Source organism: Aspergillus stella-maris (assembly GCF_047715825.1).
Source record: "Aspergillus stella-maris strain CBS 113639 unplaced genomic scaffold BDV14scaffold_29, whole genome shotgun sequence".
Classification (NCBI taxonomy): Eukaryota; Fungi; Ascomycota; class Eurotiomycetes; order Eurotiales; family Aspergillaceae; genus Aspergillus; species Aspergillus stella-maris.
The window spans coordinates 231,840-257,943 of NW_027396823.1; the positions used below are offsets into that span (position 1 = coordinate 231,840).

Sequence of the window (26,104 nt, forward strand, 5' to 3'; positions counted from 1 at the left end):
CACCATAGCTTACGCAGACAGCCACGCGGAGTATACAAGTTTAGAGTAGAGTGTGGCGGTGTTAGTTTGTTTAGCGGTGGGGAACAACCTCGCGGCCCGCTGCCCCCGAACTCCCCAAAAGGACAACTTACGCCTTACTCTGCACTCTCTACTCTTTTCTCCCGCTGTCATGGTTGCTGCTTCATGATGGTCTCTTTCTATGTCACTGTCTCTGCCGAATTCACGCCCTACTGAATACGCGATCGCCCGCAACCAACCAACTTCGCCGAATCACCCCTCGCAGCGCATGGCTGGCCCGGAGCCCGCGCGCTGTCATCGTCATCTTCCATGAGCTGAGCTACACTACACCAGCAACTTGCATATCTATCGCTAGCCACGCCATCGCTTTACTATTCTATTGACTCGGCCTGCAATTGATCGATTATTTCGACTCGAGATACCCATTGCTACCATTCATCCACCATGGCTATACCAACTCTACCGTCATCATGGACAGAAACCTGCGTCCACTGCGCTGAAACCCTCGCCAGCGTACCGCCCTTGATTCTGATCTCTGCACTTTGCGCAACGGGACTCGGGGCGTTCGTCGCTGTACGTTTCTTTCCCCCCTCAATCCGACCTAGTCTCTCCCTTGAACCACGAACCACGAAACCCGAACCCAACTCCCTCCACCTATATATACACCCGCTAACCATGAATATGACAACAGCTCTACATCTTCCTCTTCCTCGTCGCGCCCGTCCCGCGCCCTCCCCTCCCCGAAGAAACAACCTACCGCACGATTTCCAAAGACGGAAGCATCACAGACCCGCACCCGCTCCCCTTCTGGACACACGCGGGGATAAAGAAGAAAAGGGCCGGGACGGAAAAGACAGATGCGGAAGTATTCATGTCGCTTGTTGTACCGGCTTATAATGAGAAGGAGAGACTCGGTGGAATGTTGGAGGAGGCGGTGGGGTATTTGGAGAAGATGTATGGGACGTTGGGGGGGAAGCAGAGTGATCTAAATGAAGATGAGAAAGTACTCCGAAATCGAAAGGTCAATGGATATACAAATGGGGATGCGAACGATATTCCAGCCGGCTACGCAGCGGCGCTGCAAAAGGGCTGGGAAATCATAATCGTCTCTGACGGGTCGACGGACGAAACGGAGGAAATGGCCTTTTCGTTTGCGCGCGATCATCAGCTCTCGCTCCATCCAAAGGGCCACGCGGGGCCCTGGACACCCGAGACACAAGAGGGAGTCCATATCCCACCTGGTACGATCCGCGTTGTGAGACTCGCTCATAATCGCGGCAAGGGCGGCGCCGTCACGCACGGCATGCGCCATGTCCGCGGGCAATACGTGATCTTTGCAGACGCGGACGGGGCAACGAATTTCGCGGACTTGGGCAAGTTGGTCACGGCTTGTAAGAGCGTTGAGGATAAAGCTGGTCGCGGCGTCGCCGTTGGTTCGCGAGCGCATATGGTGGGCAGTGATGCCGTTGTTAAGGTATGTCTTCAACAACCCAGACCCCCTCCGCTTCAAAGCTAAAATGTAGCTACCAGCGCTCCAAACTCCGCAACTTCCTAATGCACAGTTTCCACCTAATTCTCTACCTCCTAACCCCTTCACAAACAGCACGGATAAAAGACACACAATGCGGCTTCAAGCTCTTCTCCCGCGCCTCACTACCGTATATAATCCCCTACATGCATTCCGAGGGCTGGATCTTCGACGTGGAAATGCTCATGCTTGCGGAGTTTGCGGGGATCCCGGTTGCGGAGGTTCCTGTTGACTGGAGGGAGGTGGGAGGGAGTAAGTTGAATGTGATATGGGATAGTGTGGGCATGGCGTGGGGGTTGGCGGTTTTGAGGGGGGCTTGGGGGGTTGGTGTTTATCGGAGGAGATGAGGTTTATTGAAGTTATCTAGTTAAAGAGAGTATTTGAGTATTCGATTATTTGTGGATGTGGGGTTGGGGTTGGGAGGTTGTTGTAGGGAATATGAAAATATATCTACACATATATGAATATATATCCACGGCTTTCATTTACATTCCTGGTCTAGGTGTTATGTTAAACACGGTTCTCATTTCTATGATTAACCCCCGAGGCAAGAGAGGTTCAAATATAGGCTATCTGGCTACCTGCGAACCCCTGAAAAATTACTGTCTGCTTTGTTGGTAACCGTTTGTCTTATATATGATCATATATCACTACCCTAGATCCAAAAGTGCATTCTATTCCACTTGCAGATGACACGGACTATATATATAGATATGAAAGACAAAGCTAGCATATATATCGAGACCAATCATTGCCGAGTAACCGGGCCTTCGTCAATCTGGACTTCCTTTGAATGCAATTCTTCAATAATAGAACGCTCGAGCTCCTCGAGAGATATCTCTGAGACATTCTCGTGCCCCAGCAACGCCTCGATCGTTCGACGAATCCATCCCCTGGCCTTCAAATCTTGGAGTTCCCACAGTGCTTTTGAATCCACGTGTTCGTCTGTGATATGGACGACCGCGAGGATGTTGAGATGCAGTGAATGTAATTTTGTGGTATTTTGCTCTTGAAGTTGCCTTTCAACATGAACTTGGGTAGATTGAACCTGGGTAGTAGCTTTTTGGCGTAGAGAGTCCATAAATTGGTCTAGGACATTCGTTTGGCATTTTTCTATCAGGGCTTTGTCCAGGCCCGTAGCGAGGAGTTTGAACTCGCCGTTCGCCGTCTGCGTGTAGAGTATGTTGTCCAAGGAAAGTCCGGGTGCGAGTTTGTCCTCGCGAGTAAACACTGACATTGCCAATTTTCTGGTGGGCATTGAACTTACGGGTTTTGGGCAAAACAATGATTCAGTGTAAGCTATTGCAGGACTCTCTCCAGAGAAAAAGCTCAACCACTTTCCACGATGACGGCGCCTATAGCCTGTTGTAGATGAGGCTATTATATGATCCATGGCTCTTTCAAGCGTCTGAGTGCTTTGCGCATGTACTTGATAGCGGGCTCTGGTGAGTTGGGTTATCTCAGCAGCGGCCGCTTTTCGAACGGAGATTTCGTGCTGTTTGGCCGTTGTGCGATCGATCGCCACATAGCTCGTCCATTTGCTGATAATAGACCACTTGGTACCGAGGTCTTGTGCCTCTTTCTTAAGAAGCTCCTGGAATACAGCGGGGCTGTTGGTGTTAAGAGTCGGATTGAGTGCGTGGAGCCAGCTTTGGCCAGTTTCATAGTCGTTCATCAATGCCTTTGCAGCAAGATGGTGGATGGCCTGGGACTCTTTTGCCGTTTGCAGTGGCAATTGTGCCGTGAGCTTCTTTCCCTTGTCGGTGGTCGCAGAAACAGTGATACTTGCAGGGAGTGTGACTGCCATTTCACCATCCACCATGTAGTACACCGAGAGATGGGAAAAGGTGCTCATCACCGGAATATGATAAGGTGCCTGGGATTGGTCGGAAATTGCACGATACAGCAAGAAAACTCCTGTTCATATACACGGTTTGCAAGTTGTTGACCTAAGTCGACTTCACACTGAAAACGAGACGGTGTCAATGCGGCCTTTAACATCTGGATCACTCTTCCCTGCCATGATCCGCCAGAGGAATCAGAGACAACCTCGGCGTAACCTCCTCCCTTCTCTCCAATACCCTCGACTAGTCGGTGAGAGACATGATCCCCAATGCCCAGCGAGAAGAACCGTATATTCATGTCAGGGTTCGATGACATGCTTTGCACCAAGTCAACCACGCTTTCTATATCCCACACTTCTCCGTCAGTCAGCAATATCACATTGGTGAGGATATCTCGGGTCGAGTCATGGTGCTCCTGTACACTTTTCAGTACCGAGTAAACCTCGGTCCCACCAAGATCTGCTTGGAACGTTTCGACTTGCTTGGTTGCGGTGTCAAGGCTGTCCTGGCTGTACGGTTGAGAGACAGGCCACATCCATGAGACGTGCGACCCGAACAAAGCAATGTTGAATTCACACCTTTGAGGCAGACTTCTCAAGAAGGTGTATAAGACATTTATCAGAGAGTCCATCTTCGAGCCCATCGAACCTGATCGGTCGACCATGAAGATTATCTCTCCGTCAAAGTTTTCTGTGTCAACATTCTGAAGGAACAAGTCCCCAGGATGAAAGGTAACTGCGATTGTAGAAGCGGCTGGGTCCCCAGGCTGCGGTACAACTACAGCTCGTGACCTAGTGAATTCTCGCGAGCCGGATAGGATGTGCAAAATAAAGTCTCGATCAAGTATACCACTCCTATCAACTAACGTGGCGCGGGCCTTGGTAGGATCGAATGTCTCTGATGAAACGCTAGCGGCGAAATCCTCGAAACTCTTGTGGGCTATTGCCCCGACTTCAACAGAGATGGGGTGCGAGCGCGATTCCATCTTGCGAATGGCTGCTTGAGATCCCTGTCCTCACAGCAGTCTGAGCGGATAGATACAGGCGATACAGTTGTGGGACAAGGAAATACTATCGCCCCCATCCTGCAAAACTGTCGGTTCACACTCGAGCACCTCGACATACCTGTGAACAAGTACATGATTCTGAATGGTTCTGAAGAGACAAATAAAAAGCAATGGCGCGACGAGATTCGAAAGGACTGGAAGAAACTGCGATGGACTAGGGAAGGCGGCGATTTGACGAGGCTACAACATAACCTTGGGGTCCATATCAATAGCCTCAATCTTGCCATTGCAGTTAAGAACAGGTGACAATATCCTTCCTGAACGGATAGTCCAATACTGAAGGGATCCCTTCCAGTGAGCTTAACCAAAGCATCGGTCATGAAGTGGGAGACGTCCATGAGATGCTTGGTGACATTTATGCCTGGTTCACGAGCAACCTGAAAGGTCGAAAGATGGGCGTCTACAATCCTCGGGATACAGCGCAGCGTACAGCACCTGATCTGGTGTTCTCTCTCTTTTCCGAGGAGTCCCAGGCGTATGGCCCTGTATCATTGTGTGACTGTGCCTTTTTCTCTCCTGAATGGCTTGAGAGTCCGGATGAGCCAGTCTTCAAGTGTAACTGTCACCTTCCAAGGACAAGCCAGCGTCGCAGCCATGATACGCAATTACAGCAGTGTTCAGGTCTCATACCTCCCATATCATGAACTGGAATGCATGTCTGATTGTTGTCAGTATCTCCTGCGAGCCTGATAGCTCGTTTATGCGCGGACCATCTCCAACATGGAAGATATGGCTTTGTCACGCAAAACCTCACGTCTTGCGTCGTTGACAATTCGCGATATTGAACTATCTCGTGAGTCTTCCGTTCTGGATCTCCTTCGTGGACTAAGATGCACCAGAACTCGATGCCTTTAACAATGCAGTATCCGATCTTGCAATTTCAACTGCGAAATCCGCTATCACCCTAAGAATGAGCTCGTTGATGGTCTTTCCATCAATTAATCCACATACGCATCTTCCAGTGGTCTCAGTTCTGAACATGCTCTCGTATGCACAGCAACACTATTGCTTTGGTCGAACATTCTTACTGATATTACGTTCAAGTGATACTCGTCGTTTATAAAATAGCATCAACGATGTGAAATTACGAGCAAATGGGCATACCTACTCAACGGGGCCTGTTGAGACGCTGCAGATCATGCATCGTCGGCATCTTAATAGGGATGGGCAGTGGTTGTATGATGAAACAGCCGGAATTATGTTTACCATGTCCTCCGTTGAGGAAAGCCTTGACTCGTTCAGGGATAAAGTAGCGGAGCTCACTATTACGCGTGCGTCCTTCATCTTCCGCGCGAAGATATGTATTAACTCTTTCCAGTAAACAGTCAGACACAAATCTAGTTCGAAGAGGAGAAATCAAGTGTTTGGATTTCCGGCTGTGACTGCGTTTGTAAAACTGCAGATGACCAAGAGCGCTTGGTAAATGGGATAGACTCGGAGATTGGGTTGCCAGAGGCTAATGGTAAGAGCGCGGATCCCCTTACGTGTTCTATCCTAACAAAGACCAGCGACATTACCTTCACGAGCAACTTCAATGCCTGCAGCAAGGCCTACGCCTGTACAAAATTCAGCATCTTCAACGGGATGAAAAGACCATGTTCGAGCTGTAAGTTGTGGCCAAAAGTCCGATACACCCAAGGATATCACTAACAGCATGCGCATCTAGACACTTAGGGACGGCGTTTATATACCATTATCAGATTGCGGATGCAACCCTGACATTTTGCACCAGTGTGAAGAAAGAGGACTACAGACTTCTGATTTCAAACCCACCAAAGACAATGTCTCTGCGTATCGAGGGTAAGTACGCTCTCATTCATAAGCAATGAACCCTACACGTCCAGTTAACTAGCACCGATGTCTGGATAGTATCTTCTGAGGATCTTCAACAGATCATTGCAACCAGCGAGCTGTACATCCCCATCGATAAGCCATTCTGGGTTGCAGAGACGGATGGTACGGGTCTCGAGCAGGTATATGAAGAACAGAGCAGAACGACTTTGACTTACAGTGATCAGCATGGTAAGCATTCATCGTACCAGTGCCCTAGTACAACTACTAACCTCGACTAGCGCAACAAGTACTTATGCTAATGCTTCAGTCGGTGGTACGAGGTAAGCTTCATGAAAGCCAAAATATCAAGTTATGCAACTACTCATACAGAGACAGACCAGACGACCGCGTTGCCTGTGATTAGAGGGCCAAGTCAGACTGAAATAGAGAGATATATAGTGACAGGTGGTGACTGGGTGGTAAAATAAGGCTACTAAGCAAGGTGGTTATTAGGAACTATCTACATTCTATACCTTCCTAAACCAGATTGAATAACGCCTAAAGTCCCGAGATGATAAGATTCAGTTGGGTACCTAGCTATGCTATACAGAGTTGAATGACGTGACTCACATTAAATGCATACTTACCTGCTCGAGGAAAGAGCAGCCCCCGACGGGACGGGATACCCTACCTAGGAAGGCACGACCCAACCCGCCAATAATGGAAGGCACGCTTATAAGGATGGAATCAGTATATACTTACGGAAGACGCGACGCCCGTCACGATTCTTCAGGAAGGCACGATCCGGGCCCGCTGGGAACCTACCTAGTAGGTACCTAGAGACGAGGAGTACCGTCTACCCGCGGCATCGTGTCGGGGGTGTGGGGGGAGGGGGAACTAGATACTTGTAGCAGAAGATGTGCCGAGTTTGCTTGATTGATTATCCGTTTGTTAATCTCGAGCCAAGCAGGCCTCGAAATACGTAGTTACTGTCTCAAAGCCTTCAATTCAGGTAAGTCTATTCCCACATCATGATGTATATCACGGGTATTTATGTTAGCAGACGTATGGGAATCTTGGCACCAGTTTTCCATGTTGGAAGGCTACCAACTTGGTGAGGGTTGATCTGGTAAAGTTGCAACAAAAATCTATACATATGTCTACACATATACTCTTTTTTTTTATCGCGAACTTGCTCCTTTATGAGTCTAACTGCCGCTCCAAGAAGATCGAAGAGATCAACGATGCCGATAAAGTGCAATAAGTATAGCGGCCCCAGGTGGAATGGATTATCCTTCACAAGTCCTCAAGCTCTGGTTTGCGGCACAGGTATATCGGTTCTTTTGCGGATTGCGCTGAGCGCCTCTACCTTGATGAGTATCTGTTTTCGGCATGTTCACGGAGGATACTACCTAAGGAGCGAGGAGGCCGAAGAGGTGGAAAAGTCTAGACTTGGTTTGATCCCTTCGCGAGATTCATCCAAGCTTTCAAGGCGGTGTGCGGCCAGGAGCTCTCGTGATTGCGACCAGTCCGACTTGACAACCTGCGCCTCCTAGCTGCCGACATCATGCCTCGAGACCTGGCTGGGCTGAAATTTCTTTCCAATGCGCTCGCGACACCCGAGCAGCTGACCAGCTCTTCCTCCGCCATTGATGGCATCTCCCCTGACTTGGAGACCTCTGTTCGCTTCGCCGGAACCCAGCTCACTCAAGCCGCTGGGGTGTTGCTACGATTGTCCCAAGACATCATAGGTCAGGCTATCGTAACATTCACTCGGTTTTGGCTGGGCCCAGATGGAGGGAGTCTCCGTATATACTCCGCAAAGGTATACAGCCCTCATCGACCGGACCCGCAAGGAACAAGTGCTAACTGCGACTGGCAAACTTAGGATGTCTCGGCCGCTGCCCTGTACATGACCGCGAAGCTTTCGTTCCAACCCACCTCTCCACGATCCGTCCTGAACGTCTACGCGTTTCTCCTGTCTAAAGAGGCCTCGCCTCTTTGGTTCGTTAATCCGAAAGGGTCGCCCGACAAGGCCGTTCCCGAACACTACCACCTTACAGAAGGCGGTTACCAGGCCGAGCGCCAAACCCTCCTACGCATCGAGTCCATCATTCTGCGCACCTTGGGCTTCAACACACACGTCGCACTACCGCACACCATCACCTTGACATACCTACAAACCTTGGGCGTTTCGTCAACCGAGGTTGCGCGAAGAGCATTTGAGCATCTCAACTCGGGCCTTCTCTCTCCACAACTTCTCTACGTTACGCACCAACCGAACGCTGTCGCGGTAGCCTCCATATACCTAGCATCGAGAGAGCGAGGAGTGAAGCTTGTTGACGGTGAGTGGTGGGAGGTCTTTGATGTGGACCGCGAAGATCTTGGGTTCTTGGTTGTCGCAATGCAAAGTATGGAAGGGTTCGCGCGGGCAGAAAAAGAAAAGTGGACGGGTCGCGCTCTTCCATTGACTGTTGACGAGTTGGAGGCGGAGGTTGAGCGGAGACAAATGCTGGAAGCTGGAGAGTGAAACGCAACTTGGATCCTGCATACTGAGCTTATCAAGTCCAAGGCTTGCGATCTTCTGCACCGCGCCGTTGACTGCGTTCAAAGACGGGCAGCTACAGGGTCGACACCGTGTCAGTGTTATTGAATAACGGAGGCCATAGAATGGCTACGATCCGCACACCAGGACTCGGATGCCAGGCCCGAACCGGCGTCCAAGAAGATGACGGTGATTAGCAACGTACTACTCCGTACGATAGCACTGAGTAGGCGTACAAGCGACGGACCAAATAAATAGCGATGTGGGCCCAAAGCAAGCTGCCAAGTAGTTTAAGAAATGAAGTCACGCAATCAGTTCATAGCAATATCTGACTAAGGCTGGTGCATGTGGTGGTGGGCTGTGACGAGCCTCAATTCACATGATCAGGACGAAGTACCCCGCGTGCGCAGGCCAGCGATTCTTCTCCGGCGACCGCCACATTCACTGATAAGCGCTGGACTCTTAACACTTCTTCTCTTTTCAACGTCATTTCCATTCTCCAATAACCACTTACTCTCATCTGATAGTTACATCCGGAAAGCATCATAGCGATGAACATCCTCCACTCAACCCTCTCCACTTGGCGAGACCGTCTCGCACCGGTCTCTCGAACCTCTACATTCCGCACCTCCGGCCAGATTACACCCGAAGAGTTCGTCCTCGCAGGCGACTACCTCGTCTACAAGTTCCCATCCTGGTCCTGGGCCGACGCGTCATCACCCTCAAAACGAGTCTCCTACCTCCCCGCCGGAAAGCAGTTCCTAGTGACGCGCGGGGTACCCTGCCACCGACGGCTCAACGACAACTTTGCAGGCGACGCGAACTTTGACGACGAAATCGTCCGGGACTATCTATCCGGTGGTGGTGGGGATGCGACCGGTGATGATGACGATGGCTGGTTGCGGACTGGCGGTGGTGGCGAGCGACACGAGAGCACGATCCGCGATGTGAGGACGGTAGACGAGTCCGGGCGGGAAGAAGCTGAAGAGGAAGAGGAGATTCCGGACATGGAGGATGACGATGACGAGGAGGCTATTATCCGTGAGCCTGTAGGGACGTCGAGCACCACCCAGTATGTTCTTTTCCCATTCATTTGACGAATACTGGTCAACTGACAAGATAGACCGACTCGAACATACAACCTCTACATCACGTACTCCAACTTCTATCGCACTCCTCGTCTCTACCTATCCGGTTATTTGTCGCCCTCCGAGCCGCTCCCACCGCACCTCATGATGGAGGACATCGTTGGCGATTACAAAGACAAGACCGTGACGCTGGAGGACTTTCCCTGGTTCGAGGGCAGCCTCAAGATGGCATCCGTGCATCCCTGTCGCCATGCATCAGTCATGAAGACGCTTCTCGACCGTGCCGATGCGGCCCTGAAGCTCCGCCGCGACAAGCTGAAGCAAGCCGCCGAGTCTGCCTCCCCGCAGGAACAAACCAAGCTCGCCCAGCCGGAGAGCGGACTCGAGGGTCTTGTCGACGACATCAAGGGTCTAACGCTAAATGACGCCCAGAAGCAGGCTGATAAGAACGCTCAGACCGGCGGAGACGAGTGGGAGGTTCTGCAGCATGACGAGGAGGAGCAGGTTGCGATCCGCGTGGACCAGTACCTCGTTGTGTTTTTGAAGTTCATTGCGAGCGTCACGCCAGGCATCGAGCACGATTTCACCATGGGAGTATAAACTTTTCCTTTCTCTAATAGATTGAGATCATCTGTCGCCGGGCTACTCTCTTTCCGGGTTTTCCTTTCTTTTCTTATTGACGGCGTTTCGGTTCTCAGGATGATACATGAATGATACGATGAATGAAGACGAGCACGATATGCGTTGGTATGCGTTAATATGAAGAATGTTTTTGAATTGCATGGCGTGCAGCGCGGTCTCACCTGTACCTAATGCAACCATGACTCAATAAACTTTCTATCTGAATCTTCAGGCCTGCTCATCGAAATCAAACAAATTCGAATTTAACCGGTGATCAGTCGGGGGCCAAAGCCAAGGCCAACCCATCGCACGACAGCTGGCAGTATGGGAAGATGCCATGCGTAGTGGCCTGATCAAAGACGGGAATGAACCACAAAGTCGCCTCCCGGATGCCTCTATTCCCAAAGCACTGACTTGGCAGCAGGTGGCAGGTGAAACCAGAAAAAAAAAATCTCAACAAAAAAAAAAAAAAAATTCAGCATCGGCACGACCGAACGTCTGACGACCCGGGAAGCCGATGTCATCCCATACTCCCTCGGTCCCAAATATTAGGCGTCGATCTGCACCGATTTTTCACATACTTTTCCATCCATCCATCTACAACATCCTCGTATAACCGAGTCTTCCATTCATCCGACCACTGCACATACAGTCTACAGAGCACGATTAGGTACTTACTCATGCCGGGCAAACTGAACCAGTCTCTCTTCCTGCTCCTTCCCCCCGAGCTCCGACTCCAGATCTACTCTTACATTCTGGACATTCCGAGTCCGTATACGGATCTCACTCACTCGCCTAAACCGCTTATTGTGATTAACGACACGGGGAACAAATTTACCTCGCGGGCAATTTATCGCTCGCTGCACATTTCTCCGAACTGGGTTGGTGTTAACGATAGCGATAGCGATAGCGAAAGTGAAAGTGAGAGTGAGGGTGCAAACGAAGCCAGGGGCAAGGGCAAGGTTCTTACCACTGGCAAAGCGCAAGCAAACTTCTCCCGCAAAACCCTCTCGCTACTATCTGTGAACCGCCAGATCCACGCAGAGGTCGAGCATTTCCTGTATACCAGTCACACGCTCTTCTTCCTCAACGGCTTCGACCTCGACAGTCTCGGCGCGTTCCTCGACACGCTTAGTCCCACGGCGCGCGCCTGCATCCGGTCCATTGGCTTCGAAGTGTTTCTCTTCGTGCACAACGCCTCGGGGGGGAGTGTGCCGCCGAAGCGAAGTTTCGCGCAGTACAAGCGCGCTGCGGAGGCTGTGCGTGCGAAGTTGCCGCGGCTCAGCCACGTCGTGTTCTATCTTGATCCTTGGTATGCGGTTGCTTGTGATGGGGTTTATGCTAGTGGGTCCTGGTGTGATGAGACGAGTGTGCTTGAGAGGGGGGTCGGGTTCTTGCTTAGGGCTTTTGGGGAGGAGAGGGGGGTTGGGGTGAAGGGGAGGAGCGTGGAGGAGGGAGTGGTTGATTTGGACTTTATGCCTGAGTCGATGAAACTGCCTCCTGCTGCTTTGAAGAAACCGAACCCGAGAACTGTCGCTGGTACAGGGACAAACAACTATCTGGTCAGCGCGCGATAATGATCTGGTGATAATGATTTGACGATGGTAAGTTCTCACGCACTATATCGTATAAATGATGTCGCTAACCACCAAACCAACCAGATCACGCACAAAAAGACATCCCTACCTATCAAACACGGCGAGCGAAGAAATCAGCGATCCGAAACACAAGAGTCCCAAGCGATCGTCCCAGTGGCTGGGCTTGGACGCACAAGCTGCAGGATGACGTCTGGCAATTGGTGCACCGCAGCCACGAATATGTACGGGGCCGTCTACGGAAGAGTAAGACCTGAACTTCTCCAGACCCCACGGCTCCAGCTGTACGTCAGGTTATGGATCCTCTCCGGACTGGGTCGGTGGTTCACCTGCCACTGGTGACTGGATGACTGGGCTGATTCAAGTTCTTGTATGGAGGTTGGAGTGGGAGAGTGACTGGAGTGTGGGGGTTGCAGCGGAGATCATGCGTGGCATGACAAGTCGGTTGAAGACTTCGCTGCCTACGGTAGACCACTAGACATTGATATATATCGCTACAGCAGTAGCTTGCGTCGATTAAGATTCAAGTTTAGGAAATTCAAGTTGAGTTCAAGTTTTGTGAGAGCTATCCCTGTTTGTACATGCAAATGAATACAAATTATCATGGTAGTGTAGTACTACCGATGCCCCGCTAAGTAGACGACAGAGTGAAGATCTCTCGTGCTCTGCATTGTTTGTGAGGATTTAATGGCTCACATAACGTCATGACATGCTGCGATCAGCCCTGACGACGAGACGGAGACTGATTCCTAAATAAGTCTGTATGACTTGAGTCTTGAATGCAGAGTATATAATGTAGCCACCCCTCTATTCATTACTCCGTCGGGAACCAACCTCGGCTCTCTCTCTCCAATCTCCATCCTCGCCCATATCACCCTTCGGTTTTCGGACTTGACGCCCTGGCTCTCGGGAAGCGATCTCGTACTTGGGTTACTGGATTACTGGGTTTCTGCAGGTGAGTGATCATTTCATGCTCAACCAGCTGGGAACCATATCTGCTGCAGTTAAGCGCATCTGCGCCCACTTGTCCGGGCGTGTGTGGACGGACTTTGTAGCGGTCGCGCGGCCACTTCACATTCCCACTTTTCGACAAGTTGGTTCCTGGTGATTGATCCACGGTTCCATCGATGCCTGAGACTGGGGAAGGCCTGGCTCCACCGTTGTCCCTATGACTGATCCAGTAGTAGCCTGACTGACCGCGATCTCCGCACCACATTAGACTCCGACTTTCTCTCGCCGCATCCCTTTATGAGGGGCAATCAAACCCCCTGCCTTGTCTCAGTTTTCGAGCCTCCTGGCCATATCACTACTACCTAAGCGTAGGTACCGGTACGGCAACGGCTATTTGAGCGATTTTTCCCGAGCGCACGCACGCACGCACAGTCATGAAGTCAGCGACTGCTACCAAGATCCCCAACGGCCATGGCAGCCTCTACAAGGAGGTTCGCTTCTCTCCTACAAACACACCCATAAAGCGCGCCCACTCCGTCGCGAACGAACATCCCACACTACACTCCGACCACCTGCGGTCCCTCGAGATGGCGAAACAGACCCTTCCCGGCCTGGCGCTCGGGTACCTTGAACAATCACGGTCCGTCCTCGATCGGCAAAGGCAGAACTTCGATCGCGAGAGGAATCTCTTCGCGGAGGAAAGACAACTATGGGACAAGGAGCGGGAGCTGCTGAGACTACGGATTTCGGAGCTCGAGTCGCTGCTGAAGAGTAGAGGGTTGCCGACCACGACCACTTCCGCGACCGGGGCACTACCGCATCATGGACCTTCGGCCATCTCCCCTTCACAGGTCTGGGAGGGATCAAGTCCCATGAGCAGACCCACAAGGGTCTTTCCCGATGAAGAGCGAGCAGAGGAGTTACAGGAAGGGGCAAACTCACACTCACACTCGACGCTGCCCGCGCCGTCCCTCGACGCAGCGTTATCGCCAAAGTCGCATCCCGTCGAATCATCAGGCAGTATCTCCGTGCCGATAGAGAAGCTCGACAGCACGCTCGACGGGATCACATTGAAATCCTCCGCCCTGCATCCAGACGTCGTAGCCCGCGTCATGACACCGCCATCCCCCTTATCAAGAGAGCACTCGCCTGAATGTTCATCGTCCGACAAACCAAACATGGACCGCCGCAACAGCGTAAAACTCAAGCTGTCTGATCTCGGTCCGCCAGAAAGAAACCTTTTACGGGATGCAGGCCACACGCCCATGGTCGTGATCGACCGAGACGTAGACACCGCGCAGGGATCACCTGGTGAATCAGCACCAGAGGACCAAAAGCAAGACCAAGACCAAGAGGGCGCCCTGACTCCACCCGTAACCCGGGTCCGACAACCAACAGAGCGCTCGGACTCGTATTTCTCTGGCGTCACCGATCTCCCCGATGATCCTGCCCTGAAGGGGCCGCTATCCCTTCTTAACGAGAAGGGTCACGACGAGGACTTTCTCTCGGAAGTCGACATGAAGCTTCTTGGGCAGGCAAGACAGATCTTGGGACCGCCCAAGGGGGTGAAGGATGATGATGAAGAAGATGGTGAAGAGGCTGAGACAGAGAACGCCCCCAAACAGGGCGAGGAGTTGACAGAGATCAAATTCAGAAACACGACGAACTTCGGCACTGCGTTTGGGCAGTCTATCTAACGCCACCATTGCGATAGCGACAGCAACAACAACAGCAACAGAGCAACCTTGTTTTGATATAGCGCTTCTTCTATTCGTTTCTACACCTGTTTTCACACCACACCTCGAACTGACTGACTAGCTGGTTTTCTTTATCTGGACCTGGGTGACTACTGGATGGGATCGCATTTGATTTTCAACAAGTACTACAAACTTCACGACTGATGACCTACTACTTACTTACCTACCAACAATGTCCGGATCAAGGACACAATGTATGTACACGCAGAATAAACGATGTCATTGCCATATCACATCATATCAAATCATACTACCTACCTACAATCATCATGACCATTTCAAGAAGTCAATCACCTCCTTTCTTCCCCATCCCTACCTTCATCTCTCCCTCCCGTGACACCCGGTACCTGCTTTCTCCCAGCAACAAGGTCGCTCGTGGACACCCCCCTTGCATGTGTCTCACGTACCTTGGTGGATCTGACACATGCATACAGAGATTCGCACTCAATGAGGTCAATGGACGCTAGATCTCTTTCCGAGTAGAATGACCCTGTCTTTGTCTCTATGGTGATGGCTCCAGCCACCTTGATCGGGCTGAGGGGGAGGCGTTGCCCTTTGTAGTGCCCTTGGGGATCTCTGGAGCAACGAACATCGTGAGATTGATAGAGGTGAGTTGGTTTGCGGTGGGACGAGGATAGGTATATAAGGAGTGTTCTGGTCGGCCCTAAGGTAGTCTTCATTGACAAGTTATTCATTCATTCTCTCTATACATCTATTGACATTTATATCCTGACGCTCTTTACAGGGTATATCTTGACCACCCACGCACTCACTTTTGAAGTCTACGGACAAGTCTTTCTCTGATTCAATCTCTTATACAAATCAATCCATCGATCTCTACCAACCGGCGTACTATACTATCTATCAACTTATCACTCTCTATACAAACTTTCCTTACTATATCTTTCCTTGCCTTTTCTCTCCAACATCCAACAATCCAATCAACCAAAATGCCAACAAACAGACTATCACCACGAGCCCTCCCTCTCCTCGCCCTCCTCCTCACCCCGTCCTCAGTCTTCTCGCTACCAGCACCAGCACCACAATCGCACTTCAACAGCGCCACAAACGCCAACTCAAACGGCGGCCTCTCTATCCCCGACGGCCCCGAATGGTCCTGGGACGATTACTTCACGAATACATATACCGAGAACCACAAACCCGGCTCTGAGTCTGGGTCTGATGGAGAAGGAAATAGAGGGGAAGACGAGGAAATAGGGTATACTGAGGCCGGCACAAATAACCACTTCGGGATCCCGGACGGACCGAGCTTTGATTTCGGCAGTTCGTTTGAGAATTCTTTTGAAGAGACGGGGACGGGGGTTGAGCATGGGCCTGGTGATGTTGATGTGCCTGAAGAGCCTGAGGAGCCGGAGACGCCGGAGCATCAGAGTACAGATGAGATTCCGGTTTTGCCTTCTGCTACACCGGTGCCGGAACCTGAACCTATGCCTGAACCTGAACCTATGCCGGAACCTGAACCTACGCCAGAAAAGCCAGAAGTCCCCGAGGTTCCAGAAACACCGGAAGCCCCAGAAATGCCCGAACAACCCGACCTTCCCCAGGACGAAGACGATCAAGTCCCTCAGCCTCCCCCCTCGCCTCCCCTCCCACCAGCCCCCACAACACCACCAACAATCGACCTCTTTACGCCCGTCCCCGTCCCAAACTACGAGGATATGCCTGTTGAAACACCTGAGGAGACGCATACGGGGACGCAGGTCGGAATTGTGACGCAGGTTCCGCCGCCTTCTAGCACATCTACTTCTGCCTTGGCCAGTGAGATTACGTCTGTTCCGGAGGTTACTGTTACCCCTGCGCCTGGGCCGGCGCCTGGTGATGATGTTGATCGAGATGATGAGGAAGAGGAGAAGGTTGGGGCTTGTCCTGCTCCCCAGGAAGAGAGTCAGGATGGTGATGAGGGTGAAAACGAGAATGAAGAGCCTGCGTCTCCTGAGCCAGTTGAGGAGCCTACAAACGAACCCGCTCCTGAGGCCCCCTCTGCTCCAGAGGCCGAGTCTGAGACCGGACCTGAGCCTGAATCTGCAGCAGACGCCGAGCCAGACTTTGTCCATGAACCGCAAGACCTCACGGACAAGGAGAAAGAGCAGGAGGAAGTCCAGGAGAAGCAGCAGCAAGAACAAGCAAAGGAGAAAGAGAACAGCTGCCCCTGTGCTTCTGGTTCGAACTAAGCATGGTTCCGTTCCAACTTGCCATTCCTTTTCTCCTTCTCATCCTTTCTCTTCTCTTCTATTTCCTAGCCCTGCCTTGCCTTGCTTATCTGCTTGTCTGAGGGTATACGAAGATGGCGCCCTATCTTGTCTTGTCTTGTTCTAATTTCTCTTCTTCCCCGTGTTTCCTTTTCTACTTCTTTTCCATCTCTCTCCATTCATGCCTTCTAAACATTCTCGGTTTCTCTCTCTCTCTTCTCTTCTACCACACCTCTTATCCGCTTCTCGAGTTTCAGTTCGTGTTCGTGTCAGCATAATTGTCTATATCAGTCGGAGGCTTGGAAGATTTTGATACACATATTACTCTTCGGAGTATTTCACAGCTTGTAATAGATAGATCATCTTACATAGTTCAATCATGTAGTTTAGTTTAGTTTAGTTTACCTAAGATAGTAATACGACAAAGAACCCATCAACTGCATTGGAAAACCTGATCTATATAATGAGTATACCTCAAGGATGTAGATTACAGCCTGGGTGTTTAAATCATCCAACCAACCCATGGGCACACCTATCTTCTGCCAGTACCTAGTCCCTCCTATTGCCGCGGGTTCATATATGGTGCTCTTTCCAGCCCTAGGTCCCTCTACTAGGTTGGTTCCCGGTAGGTCCCGTAAGTCCGGAATCGTGCTTTCCTAGTTCACAAGCGCTAGATCGTTCCTTCCCCAAATCTTGAGTGGATGAGGGTCGTGCCTTCTGTAAGTAAGCACATACTGATTTATAAGCATGCCTTTCATTTCTGGCGGACGGGATTGAGTCGCGCCTTCCTCGGTAGGTTGGGTAGGTATCTTGTTATCCCGTCCCGTTAGTTCCTTCCTCAAGTACGCCTCGAAGTTACATCACGTTTGCCAGCTTTCTATAATAAACCTGCCTACGTAAGATGCCCATCCACCTACCTAGATGCCTAGCCGAGATTTATCTTTCCAGGACCTAATGTCTCAGCCAATCTAGTTTCTGAGATGTAGCATATAGATAGCACCTACCATTTAGGGTACCCTACTAAGTGGTCTTTATCTTCTTCCCAAGTCCCGTCACTTTAACTCCCCCTCTGCTTCAGTCTGGCTTTGTCCTTTTATTATAGGCAATGCGGTCGCGGTCAATAGGGGAAAAAGTCTCCGCCATGGCCAGGTGGTACTTTGGGTACTTGAAGATCTTCACGTTATGGTAAATTAAGAACAAGAAGAATGGGAAGAAAACCGTCCAGAGCTCAAAGGGCAGAAAAGGATATCAGCCCTCAAGGAATGGTCTGATGCTTCAGGACTCATAAGGCGTCATATGAGTCCAGTGCTAGGCTGGCGAGGTCTAAGGCATTCACTGGGGGCGTGAGGTTTGTTGACGCTATATAGCAGAATAAGGACGAGTTAGAAGATACTTGTGTGGATTCTTGGAGAGAAGGCTGAGAAGGAACCCAGGCAGAGGCAAAGGAAGACCGTAATGAACACCTTTACAAGCATATCATAAACAATATCATTATGCATTATCTCGTGGTGTAAGTACCGCCCACCCTCGACATTAGGTATTCCCACCCAAATCCTCCAACGTCCCCATCAAATTATCAACAGCATCATCCAGACTCGTCCCATTAGCATTATCCGCAAGCCCACTTAACACATCACCAACATTCACGCCCCCAATATCAATCCCGTTGAAGAAATCACCTAGATTCAAACTCTGCAAACCAGCCATGAAGCTCTCGAACAGACTTCCCAAGTCCACATTCTGAATAATGTCACCTACACCCTGCAATATAGACGTCCAGTCTAGATTCTCGAATATCGCGCCGATATCCATATTTTGGATTATGGGGGCTATGGAATCGAGAATAGCGCCCCAGTCGATGGCCTGAATGATTGCTGAGAAGTCAATGCTGTCGAGGACAGGCTGTAATTGATCTGCCAGTGAAGTCCAGTCGACACTTGTGACGACTGTATTGAGTGTTTGGGATAGACTCTCCCAGTCAACGTCAGAGAGCATATTCGCGAAACTTTGAAGGAGTGTGTTCCAGTCGATACTCTGCAATAGACCCGCGATATCAAGGTTCGCAAAGAAGCCCGAGACATCAAGTTGCTCGAGTATGCCGCCCAATGCGTCGACGACCTTGGGCCAGTCGATGCCTTGCAGAATTGTATTTAGGTCTGACCCTGAGACAAGATCGGACAGATTCAAATTGTTGATTATATCTCCTACGCTGTCGACGAGGGAATCAAAGTCGACGCCTTGGAAGAGTGCGCCGAAATCAATCTTGTTGAGCATATCCGTTAGGGCTTCCACGACGCCCTCGGAGTCTTCGCCTAGGAAATCGCCCGCTGTATCTAGAAGAACTTGCGTGATGGGGACTCTGGCGGTGATGGTAAGATCGTTCAGCACGCGTTCGAAATACCGGATATGTTCGCCGTTGAAGATTGTTTGGTTTCCTGACGCGGAGAGCTCGATTTCGCCGTTTGCCAGCGCGGCTGTTTGTGCGGAGAGTATGGGGCCGATGCTGGATAACGCCGAGTTGATGTCTGCTTTGCCGGTGAAGCCGACGCTGTTGTTTCCTGGGAGGAGGGTTACGTTGGGTAGTAGGGCGGTGCCGAGGATGATATCGCCTGATTTCAAGTTCAGCGTGACGTTGCCCTAGGGATCTTGTTAGTATGGGGACTGTATACGGAATTGGGTTAGGGTACCATTGCAAATGTGACGACGGAGTGGTTTGGCAGCGTTGCTCTGCCGCGAAGATTTGACCCGTCGGCCATGGCTGGAAGGACGAGGGCTGCTTCGTCGATGGAGAAGCCGTTTAGTTGGTCAAGGCCTGTTCTATTCAGTCATGGTCCACTCATAAAGAGGACAGGTGCTTTACCATCTAGTTCAACATCTTTATCAAGCGTGATCGGCGTCTCCAGCGCCCCCAGGTGCCCTGTCGTCTTGCCAATAGCAGACATGGTAAACCGCTTCGAGTAGACTGCCTTACTCAACGTTTTGACAAACTCATCCTGGTCTAGTACCGGCGTATCAGCGCTCGTGACACTAATGTTGGTCTTCCCTTTGACACTCTGGTCCGGCACCGGGACGGTAAGATACGTGATCTCAGGGTCCGAATCTCGGTTGAATAGGTCCAGCTCGAATGTATCCAGCTTCACTGTAATTCCAGGAAGGGGGATTTTCAGTCCCGTATCGAGCGTAAAGGTAACTGCATCTGGCTTCGGATTTGTGATGTGAGCTGCGTATACTGGGAGGTCTGTATCGTCCACCATCCGCTGCGCAATAGCAGGGATTGCCACGAGGAAGCTAGCATTGTATCAGCATGCATCGTGCCACTTTTTCTATCTGACAGGGTCTAGAGCAGAGATAGCAAGGAGATGGTTCACATCATACAACACCGGAAGGAAGATGGCCAGAAAGACAATACCCCCCAGCAGATAGCAGCACCAGAACCGTGCAAAATGTCTCTTCACGCGCGTTCGCTTTCTCGGCTTCTCGTCGTCGACTGCCACGGCTTCAACGTGCTCAATGTCTGCGCCTTCGGCCTTGGATTTCCCGGTTCCTGAGGGGCCTGCGAGGTTCGTTTCTAGCGCCTGCCGCTCGGCCAGACGGGCCTTGTATGCGTCGCCTACTGCCATTGTATTGATCAAGCCACCTCGCGACGCAAAGGAAGATAACAAAAGGTGGCCTGATGCGGGCGTCAAGGGATGGGAGTCGGTGGGGTAATATGGCAGACCCTGAGAGACAGGGTTGGGAAATTAATCTGGGGGTGGCTTTCTATCTACCGCAATTATTTCCTATCATAGTTCGTCTCCTAGCCCGCTCCATCTTTCCGATGCCTTTCCCTCTCACATTTGCATGATTTTCGTGCTCGAATGTGGAGGATCGACTTAACCCCGCTGTCTTCACGACTGATTCTCTTGCTGATCGTGGTAAACCCCCACGAGCACCGACAAGGATGACTCGATAAGACGAGTCGAGTGTATCTAGCTGTTTCGCTGCATGGTAATATCCAATCAGGACAGTCGGGCGGCATCAAGCCGGTCCGCGGCTCGTGGAGTCGGACTTATACATATGATGCCGCTGGCCCTGCGGATAGTGATTATCGTGGCGATGGTTGACGATTTTATATCACGCTGGTCGTGGTCGTCAACGTGCTCAGATCTCTACCCCTCTCTATCTATCTTCACTTCTTTCCTTCCTTACTGCTTTACTTCCTTGAATACCACTTGACCACTGAGTCGCCGCCACAATGTCAACGTCCTCTGAATTAACCACCGAAAAGCCAGTGCCTGTCGCCATCCCGGCCATACCACGCACCCAAAGCGAAACAGACCTCATCGTCGCGGCGCTCGACAACCCACAGCACATCCAGAAAGTCGTCAGCGAAGCCATCATCCTCGGTGGCGGGGCGGCCGCTATCCTCCTGCAGGTCGCACACCCGGGCGTCGCAAAGGGCGTGAACTACCACAGTTCCTTCGCGACACGACCAGTTGACCGGCTGCGGACCACAATGACCTACGTCTACAGTATGCTCTTTGGCACACCCGCCGAGAAGAAGAAAATAATAGAGCTTGTGCACCGCGCGCATTCGTCCGTCCAGGGACCAGATTATACGGCCGATGACCCCGACGCGCAGCTCTGGGTCGCGGCTACGCTTTATGCCGTTGCGATTGATCTATACGAGCAGATCTTTGGCGTTATGAGCGAGGACCAGGCGGAGCAGGTCTACCGCGAGTATGTGGTTCTTGGGGCCTCGCTGCGCGTTCCGCCTGAGATGTGGCCGAAGGATCGGGAAGCGTTCTGGATCTACTGGGACGAGCAACTTGCTTCTTTTGAGATCTGCGATGAGGCGAAGAATGTCGCGCATGATTTGCTTTATAATCCCAAATTGCCGTTTTATTTCAAGATGATGATGCCGACTTTGAGGCTGATGACTGCTGAGCTTTTGCCGCCGAAATTGCGGGATGAGTTTGGGCTGAAGAGTACGAAGGGGCGGAAGAGGTTGTATAAGTCTACGATGGTGCTTACCAAGGCTACCTACCCGTTTGTGCCAAAGATTATTAGGACATATCCTGTCAGATTCTACATGAAGGATATGAGGAAGAGGATGGCAAAGTATGGGGAGGCGCAGAGAAAGATTTAATGACGCTGACGTGGGTGGTTTTGAGTTGATTAGAGGTCGTCAGCTACTTTCGTGTTTTGTATTACTCTGAACTAGAATGGCTGATACTTGTTCGCATTGCTTTCCGATCTTGGAGCACTACTGTAGGGGCTGACTCGGGCCGTAGAGTCGCGATATTAGTGTGCAGAAGAGAGATAAGGGCCTGCATCAGGGGCAAGCGCAACAACGCGGGGCTAACGCGGGGGTATTATAGATAGCTATACCTAAACTCGACTCTTCTGACTCTCGCTTGCCACGAAATAAGAATAGTGGCTTCGTATTATTGGCACAGTTGACGTCGAAAAGGAGAATCAGGTGAGACATGACGTTGAGGCACTGCGTTACTCAGTCGTCCTGAGTCAGTGGCAAGCCCTAACTGCTCCTTTCCAGTCGACATCTCCCCCCAATCCTTCACTCCTTCATATACTGCTTTCCCCGGCCAGCCCATCCCCGGTTTCATTTAGCCTATGGTAGGAGATTGCTTCTGCCACTGCCACGCTATCCCTACGATCCTCCACGTTCGCCGCTGTCAACCGGTTGTTGCCATTGCTTGGCTGGACGTGCTTGCTAGCCACCGTGCAGCTTACTCTGTATAGCACTGCGCACTGTGCACTGTAGAGCTATCCTCTGCTAGCGTTGTCAGTGGAAGTGTAAGGTCAGTGTCAGGATCACAAGTGACAAAACTGGTCTGTCTGTGCTTTACTTCTCTTTCTTGTCCCCTCCCCGCAACGGCTCTTTCCTCCTCCACGTTCTCGATCTACACGGCATTTCTGTGCATCCGTTCCTTCCTACCTTGCATCCAATCCTATTGCTATTGACAGCGGCATCATGCTCCGCCGCACAAGAAGAGCACCAAAGGCCTGCTCCTGGTGTCACCACCGCAAAGTCCGCTGCGATGCGTCGATAAGAGGTTGTCCCTGTACTCGGTGTCGACAAGATGGGAGACCCGAGTGCGTGCTGAGGGGGAAGCTCCCACGGAAGTAAGCGGCAACTCAATCCAGTGCTTGTGATTGCGGGTGGACTCGCGATGAGATGCAGTAAACTAATCCGACTACTACAGTTTTGCCGGCTTCGCAGGCCAGAACACGAATGCCGATAGCACTGTTAACCAGACGAATCCTCACCTTGAGCGTATACGGGCCCTTGCCTTTGAAGCTGATGGGAGGGATTTGACGAATAACTTGGCGTCTACCTCTTCGCTGTCTGGGCATGTCGGGTTCGCTACTTATCATTTTCTTGAGCTGCGTGGGCTGAAGACGCTTGATCGCGAAGATATCGCGTTCCTTGCGTCGAAGGGTTGTCTTAGTATTCCCGAAAAGTCGGTACTTGATGAGTTTGTCAGACAGTATTTCCTTCAGGTTCATCCTAGTTCTCCTGTGATCGATGAGGCGGAGTTCTGGCGGGTCTATCGTAATCCGGGGACTGGGAAGAAGATATCTCTATTCGTCTTTCAGGCAATTCTGTTCGCTGGGTCCCCGGTAAGCACTCCTCTATGTTACAATGACAGAGTGACTGACGATTACAGTACATCTCTACTGAGACGATTCGCAAGTGCGGATGGACTGACAAGCGCAATGCCCGGAACACGCTTTACAAACGAGTCAAGGCCCTCTACGATTTACATGCTGAGGATCGTCCTCATCAACAAGCGCAAGGCTGTGTGATGCTCACTTTACATACCTCTGCCAGTGAACCACAGATAAGCAGTCTTTGGCTCACCCGTGCTATTCAGAATGCCATGATTATCGGCTGCCAACCAGGGCCGACCGAGGACATTGACGCAAGTCTCAAGAAGCGGCTTTGGTGGTCCATCATACTACGCGACCGTAGTCTTTGTCTTGGTCTCCGACGACGCCCTCAAGTCACATCGTTTGACATGGGAATGGTAGCCGAACTACCAGATGAAGATGACTTTGACGACGAGATCCACAATTCGCCAGTCTACAGTCCCGAGATAAAGCGGATGATGCTCAAGGTGCTGCAAGAGCAGTGTCGACTAGCCGTTTTGCTCTCTGAGATGATCACCTTTGTCTTTGCGTCGCATGGCATCGCGGCTCCTAGCTTGACACTCGAGCAGTTCCAGGAGGAGCTCGCTAAGATCTCGCGGACAAAGACTGCTATGCAACGATGGGAGGCCTGTTCTCCTCTGTATCAATGGACTGAGGGAAAGGCTCCAGAGGCTGTTACTCTCTTTACGAACTTCACATACATGTACTACCAGTATGTCTCTTTCTTCTTGACTTCTTCGGAGATACTCATGGCCGCAGGACTGCCCGCATCGATCTTGCTCACTACGAAGCCATGCTCCTCGAGAACCATCTCATGTTCAGCGGCCAGAACTACATCACCCAGATTTGGGGTGCTGGCAATACCCTCCGCGATGCGATGGGCCGTCTCACAAGCATCATGGAGTACTTCGGGCGAGAAGGCCGAGCTCAGAATCTTCCTCTCAGCGTGTACGTTCCCTATCCTAGGGTTGGCCTTGCTTCTGCTAATCGATTAGACTTGCCTACGTCGCCATGCCACTTGTTCTCACAGCAATTGACTTGAAGCTCTCCCCCTCTGCAAAGGAGATGGAACGCCGCCGCCGTCGTCTCGACTCTTTGGGTGAGATTGTCCGTCACTCCGGTCGCGTCTACGATGTGACAGACTTTGTCACAGCAGGGACAAACCATATCCTTCGTCTTGCCTACATGACAGCACAGCACCTCTTCCTGCGGTGGGACGAGGATTCACAAGGTCAAATTTCAGGATCTGAAAGAAGAGGATCCAGCCCGCCACAAGTCGCTCCTACCAGCGCAAACTCCATGGAAGTCGAACCTGCGTCACCCGGCCGGGCCAACACATGGCATGAAGCGTTCCTTCGGTTCCCGAGGGCCTATCTCCTGATTTCAACATCGGTGGACTACAGCCTTGCGGTTGGGCGTCTTCCATATGATAATGCCCTGCCTGAGCTAGTAAGAAGCATCCCGCCTATCGGAATGGCCATTCGTCTCCCCTGGACAATCGAGGGACATCAGGAGGTTCCATCAAATAGACGGCTCTCGCGGACTGATAGTATTCCGTACATTCGTGTGCCGACGCCAGCAAGTGCCGCGGGAACTGATAATACAACTCATGACGTCCACACAATTCCTGATGATGCCTCTATCCGCACAAACCCTACTCAGACTCTACAGGAGGAAATTCAACACAATGACTTTTCAGTACCTCCGCAGCCCAGTGCGCCAATTATTCCCGATATACCTAGTTCATTCAGTGAGCAGTCCATCGCCACACAACACCCGGACCCGGACCATGTAAATCTCGACTACCTGTACATCGAACCCGACAACAGCAGCACCAACATCACTCCCGGCATGAGCCAGAGTCAAGGTCAACTAGTCGACCACGTCTCCGAATATGACAGGATACAATTCCAACAACTAGCGCAGGGCTTTGACCCGCTCATCTCCTCCTGGGTCCAGGAGTACTTTGGCGAGATGGGTTCGCCGCATCATCATGGTCATACTCCGGGGATGGAACTTGATGGGTTGAGTTTGGCTTGATTTGCAAAGGCGCATCTTACGTTCTTTTCCTTTTCTTCTTCGATTCTCGACACTCGTTTAACCTCTTGTAATGTTTAATTCTGTTTTGCGCTATGTGGGACGTGACATGGTTTCTGTTCTGTGGTTCATGTTGTAATGGAAAACAGCACCTTGGTTGGACTAGGCATATTCGTTCTCGACAATCTCGCATTTACTCGATAATTTCACGATATACTCAATAGCCTACAGTAAGGTAATATTCACATGCTCTCGGCCCGCGGAACGCGATGCCAATCTCCTGCAGGAATTAATCTATCTAGTCCAATCATATCATTTCGCTATGTAAGCCCGGAGTGGTAACTTAGAGCATAGCTCGATAATTCGAGTCAGGCCCTTGCAGATAGAATCCGGAGATTGACTAGCTCCTGAAGCTAC

At 51.2% G+C, this 26,104-nt stretch overlaps 12 protein-coding genes across 12 annotated transcripts; 10 read left to right on the top strand and 2 right to left on the bottom strand.

The window, feature by feature from the left end:
• Positions 1-136: 136 nt before the first annotated feature.
• Positions 137-1,896, top strand: BDV14DRAFT_173983 (dolichyl-phosphate beta-glucosyltransferase; the record flags this gene model as incomplete). The annotated part of the gene is made up of 3 exons (XM_073768820.1): positions 137-591; positions 710-1,492; positions 1,549-1,896. Exons 1-3 carry the CDS (start codon positions 463-465, stop codon positions 1,891-1,893), a joined length of 1,257 nt encoding a protein of 418 aa, XP_073627889.1. The 5' UTR covers positions 137-462.
• A 398-nt stretch (positions 1,897-2,294) lies between these two features.
• BDV14DRAFT_200466 (von Willebrand factor type A domain-containing protein) lies at positions 2,295-4,375 on the bottom strand (the record flags this gene model as incomplete). The annotated part of the gene is made up of 2 exons (XM_073773509.1): positions 2,295-3,422; positions 3,476-4,375. 2 exons carry the CDS (start codon positions 4,373-4,375, stop codon positions 2,295-2,297), a joined length of 2,028 nt encoding a protein of 675 aa, XP_073627890.1.
• A 1,288-nt stretch (positions 4,376-5,663) lies between these two features.
• Positions 5,664-6,653, top strand: BDV14DRAFT_200467 (uncharacterized protein; the record flags this gene model as incomplete). Its single annotated transcript, XM_073773510.1, has 7 exons — positions 5,664-5,727; positions 5,782-5,875; positions 5,965-6,062; positions 6,131-6,256; positions 6,326-6,478; positions 6,529-6,570; positions 6,631-6,653. 7 exons carry the CDS (start codon positions 5,664-5,666, stop codon positions 6,651-6,653), a joined length of 600 nt encoding a protein of 199 aa, XP_073627891.1.
• A 739-nt stretch (positions 6,654-7,392) lies between these two features.
• Positions 7,393-7,865, top strand: BDV14DRAFT_173984 (uncharacterized protein). Its single transcript, XM_073768821.1, has one exon. The coding sequence runs from the start codon at positions 7,432-7,434 to the stop codon at positions 7,783-7,785; it is 354 nt and encodes a 117-aa protein (XP_073627892.1). The 5' UTR covers positions 7,393-7,431; the 3' UTR covers positions 7,786-7,865.
• BDV14DRAFT_64578 (putative cyclin) lies at positions 7,646-9,042 on the top strand. Its single transcript, XM_073777212.1, has 2 exons — positions 7,646-8,054; positions 8,118-9,042. Exons 1-2 carry the CDS (start codon positions 7,797-7,799, stop codon positions 8,757-8,759), a joined length of 900 nt encoding a protein of 299 aa, XP_073627893.1. The 5' UTR covers positions 7,646-7,796; the 3' UTR covers positions 8,760-9,042.
• Positions 9,043-9,325: 283 nt separating this feature from the next.
• Positions 9,326-10,462, top strand: BDV14DRAFT_200469 (ATG3/ATG10 family protein; the record flags this gene model as incomplete). The annotated part of the gene is made up of 2 exons (XM_073773511.1): positions 9,326-9,846; positions 9,898-10,462. 2 exons carry the CDS (start codon positions 9,326-9,328, stop codon positions 10,460-10,462), a joined length of 1,086 nt encoding a protein of 361 aa, XP_073627894.1.
• Positions 10,463-10,923: 461 nt separating this feature from the next.
• Positions 10,924-12,316, top strand: BDV14DRAFT_64586 (uncharacterized protein). The gene has a single exon (XM_073777213.1). The coding sequence runs from the start codon at positions 11,164-11,166 to the stop codon at positions 12,058-12,060; it is 897 nt and encodes a 298-aa protein (XP_073627895.1). The 5' UTR covers positions 10,924-11,163; the 3' UTR covers positions 12,061-12,316.
• A 1,147-nt stretch (positions 12,317-13,463) lies between these two features.
• Positions 13,464-14,726, top strand: BDV14DRAFT_189969 (uncharacterized protein; the record flags this gene model as incomplete). The annotated part of the gene is made up of 1 exon (XM_073771280.1): positions 13,464-14,726. The coding sequence occupies one exon, from the start codon at positions 13,464-13,466 to the stop codon at positions 14,724-14,726; it is 1,263 nt and encodes a 420-aa protein (XP_073627896.1).
• A 769-nt stretch (positions 14,727-15,495) lies between these two features.
• Positions 15,496-17,419, top strand: BDV14DRAFT_64595 (putative cell wall protein). The gene has a single exon (XM_073777214.1). It carries the CDS (start codon positions 15,737-15,739, stop codon positions 16,976-16,978), a length of 1,242 nt encoding a protein of 413 aa, XP_073627897.1. The 5' UTR covers positions 15,496-15,736; the 3' UTR covers positions 16,979-17,419.
• Positions 17,420-18,522: 1,103 nt separating this feature from the next.
• On the bottom strand, positions 18,523-20,626 carry BDV14DRAFT_64611 (DUF3712 domain-containing protein). The gene is made up of 4 exons (XM_073777215.1): positions 20,372-20,626; positions 19,857-20,284; positions 19,684-19,808; positions 18,523-19,633 (listed from the first exon to the last, which is right to left on the bottom strand). Exons 1-4 carry the CDS (start codon positions 20,614-20,616, stop codon positions 18,530-18,532), a joined length of 1,902 nt encoding a protein of 633 aa, XP_073627898.1. The 5' UTR covers positions 20,617-20,626; the 3' UTR covers positions 18,523-18,529.
• Positions 20,627-21,162: 536 nt separating this feature from the next.
• Positions 21,163-22,162, top strand: BDV14DRAFT_208981 (oxygenase MpaB family protein). The gene has a single exon (XM_073775535.1). It carries the CDS (start codon positions 21,231-21,233, stop codon positions 22,122-22,124), a length of 894 nt encoding a protein of 297 aa, XP_073627899.1. The 5' UTR covers positions 21,163-21,230; the 3' UTR covers positions 22,125-22,162.
• An 808-nt stretch (positions 22,163-22,970) lies between these two features.
• Positions 22,971-25,690, top strand: BDV14DRAFT_208983 (Zn(II)2Cys6 transcription factor; the record flags this gene model as incomplete). Its single annotated transcript, XM_073775536.1, has 5 exons — positions 22,971-23,122; positions 23,203-23,620; positions 23,668-24,362; positions 24,410-24,598; positions 24,646-25,690. 5 exons carry the CDS (start codon positions 22,971-22,973, stop codon positions 25,688-25,690), a joined length of 2,499 nt encoding a protein of 832 aa, XP_073627900.1.
• Between the last annotated feature and the right edge of the window lie 414 nt (positions 25,691-26,104).

What these genes read in the sequence shown, in the direction of transcription:
- BDV14DRAFT_208981 (XM_073775535.1), top strand. Translation starts at nt 21,231, where the DNA reads ATGTCAACGTCCTCTGAATTAACCACCGAAAAGCCAGTGCCTGTCGCC.
- BDV14DRAFT_173984 (XM_073768821.1), top strand. Translation starts at nt 7,432, where the DNA reads ATGAGTCTAACTGCCGCTCCAAGAAGATCGAAGAGATCAACGATGCCG.
- BDV14DRAFT_64595 (XM_073777214.1), top strand. Translation starts at nt 15,737, where the DNA reads ATGCCAACAAACAGACTATCACCACGAGCCCTCCCTCTCCTCGCCCTC.
- BDV14DRAFT_64586 (XM_073777213.1), top strand. Translation starts at nt 11,164, where the DNA reads ATGCCGGGCAAACTGAACCAGTCTCTCTTCCTGCTCCTTCCCCCCGAG.
- BDV14DRAFT_64611 (XM_073777215.1), bottom strand. Translation starts at nt 20,616, where the DNA reads ATGGCAGTAGGCGACGCATACAAGGCCCGTCTGGCCGAGCGGCAGGCG. An exon ending in GCCATCTTCCTTCCGGTGTT is followed by an intron (nt 20,285 to 20,371) that starts GTATGATGTGAA and finishes ATACAATGCTAG; the next exon opens with CTTCCTCGTGGCAATCCCTG. An exon ending in TAAAGATGTTGAACTAGATG is followed by an intron (nt 19,809 to 19,856) that starts GTAAAGCACCTG and finishes TGAATAGAACAG; the next exon opens with GCCTTGACCAACTAAACGGC.
- BDV14DRAFT_64578 (XM_073777212.1), top strand. Translation starts at nt 7,797, where the DNA reads ATGCCTCGAGACCTGGCTGGGCTGAAATTTCTTTCCAATGCGCTCGCG. An exon ending in TCCGTATATACTCCGCAAAG is followed by an intron (nt 8,055 to 8,117) that starts GTATACAGCCCT and finishes TGGCAAACTTAG; the next exon opens with GATGTCTCGGCCGCTGCCCT.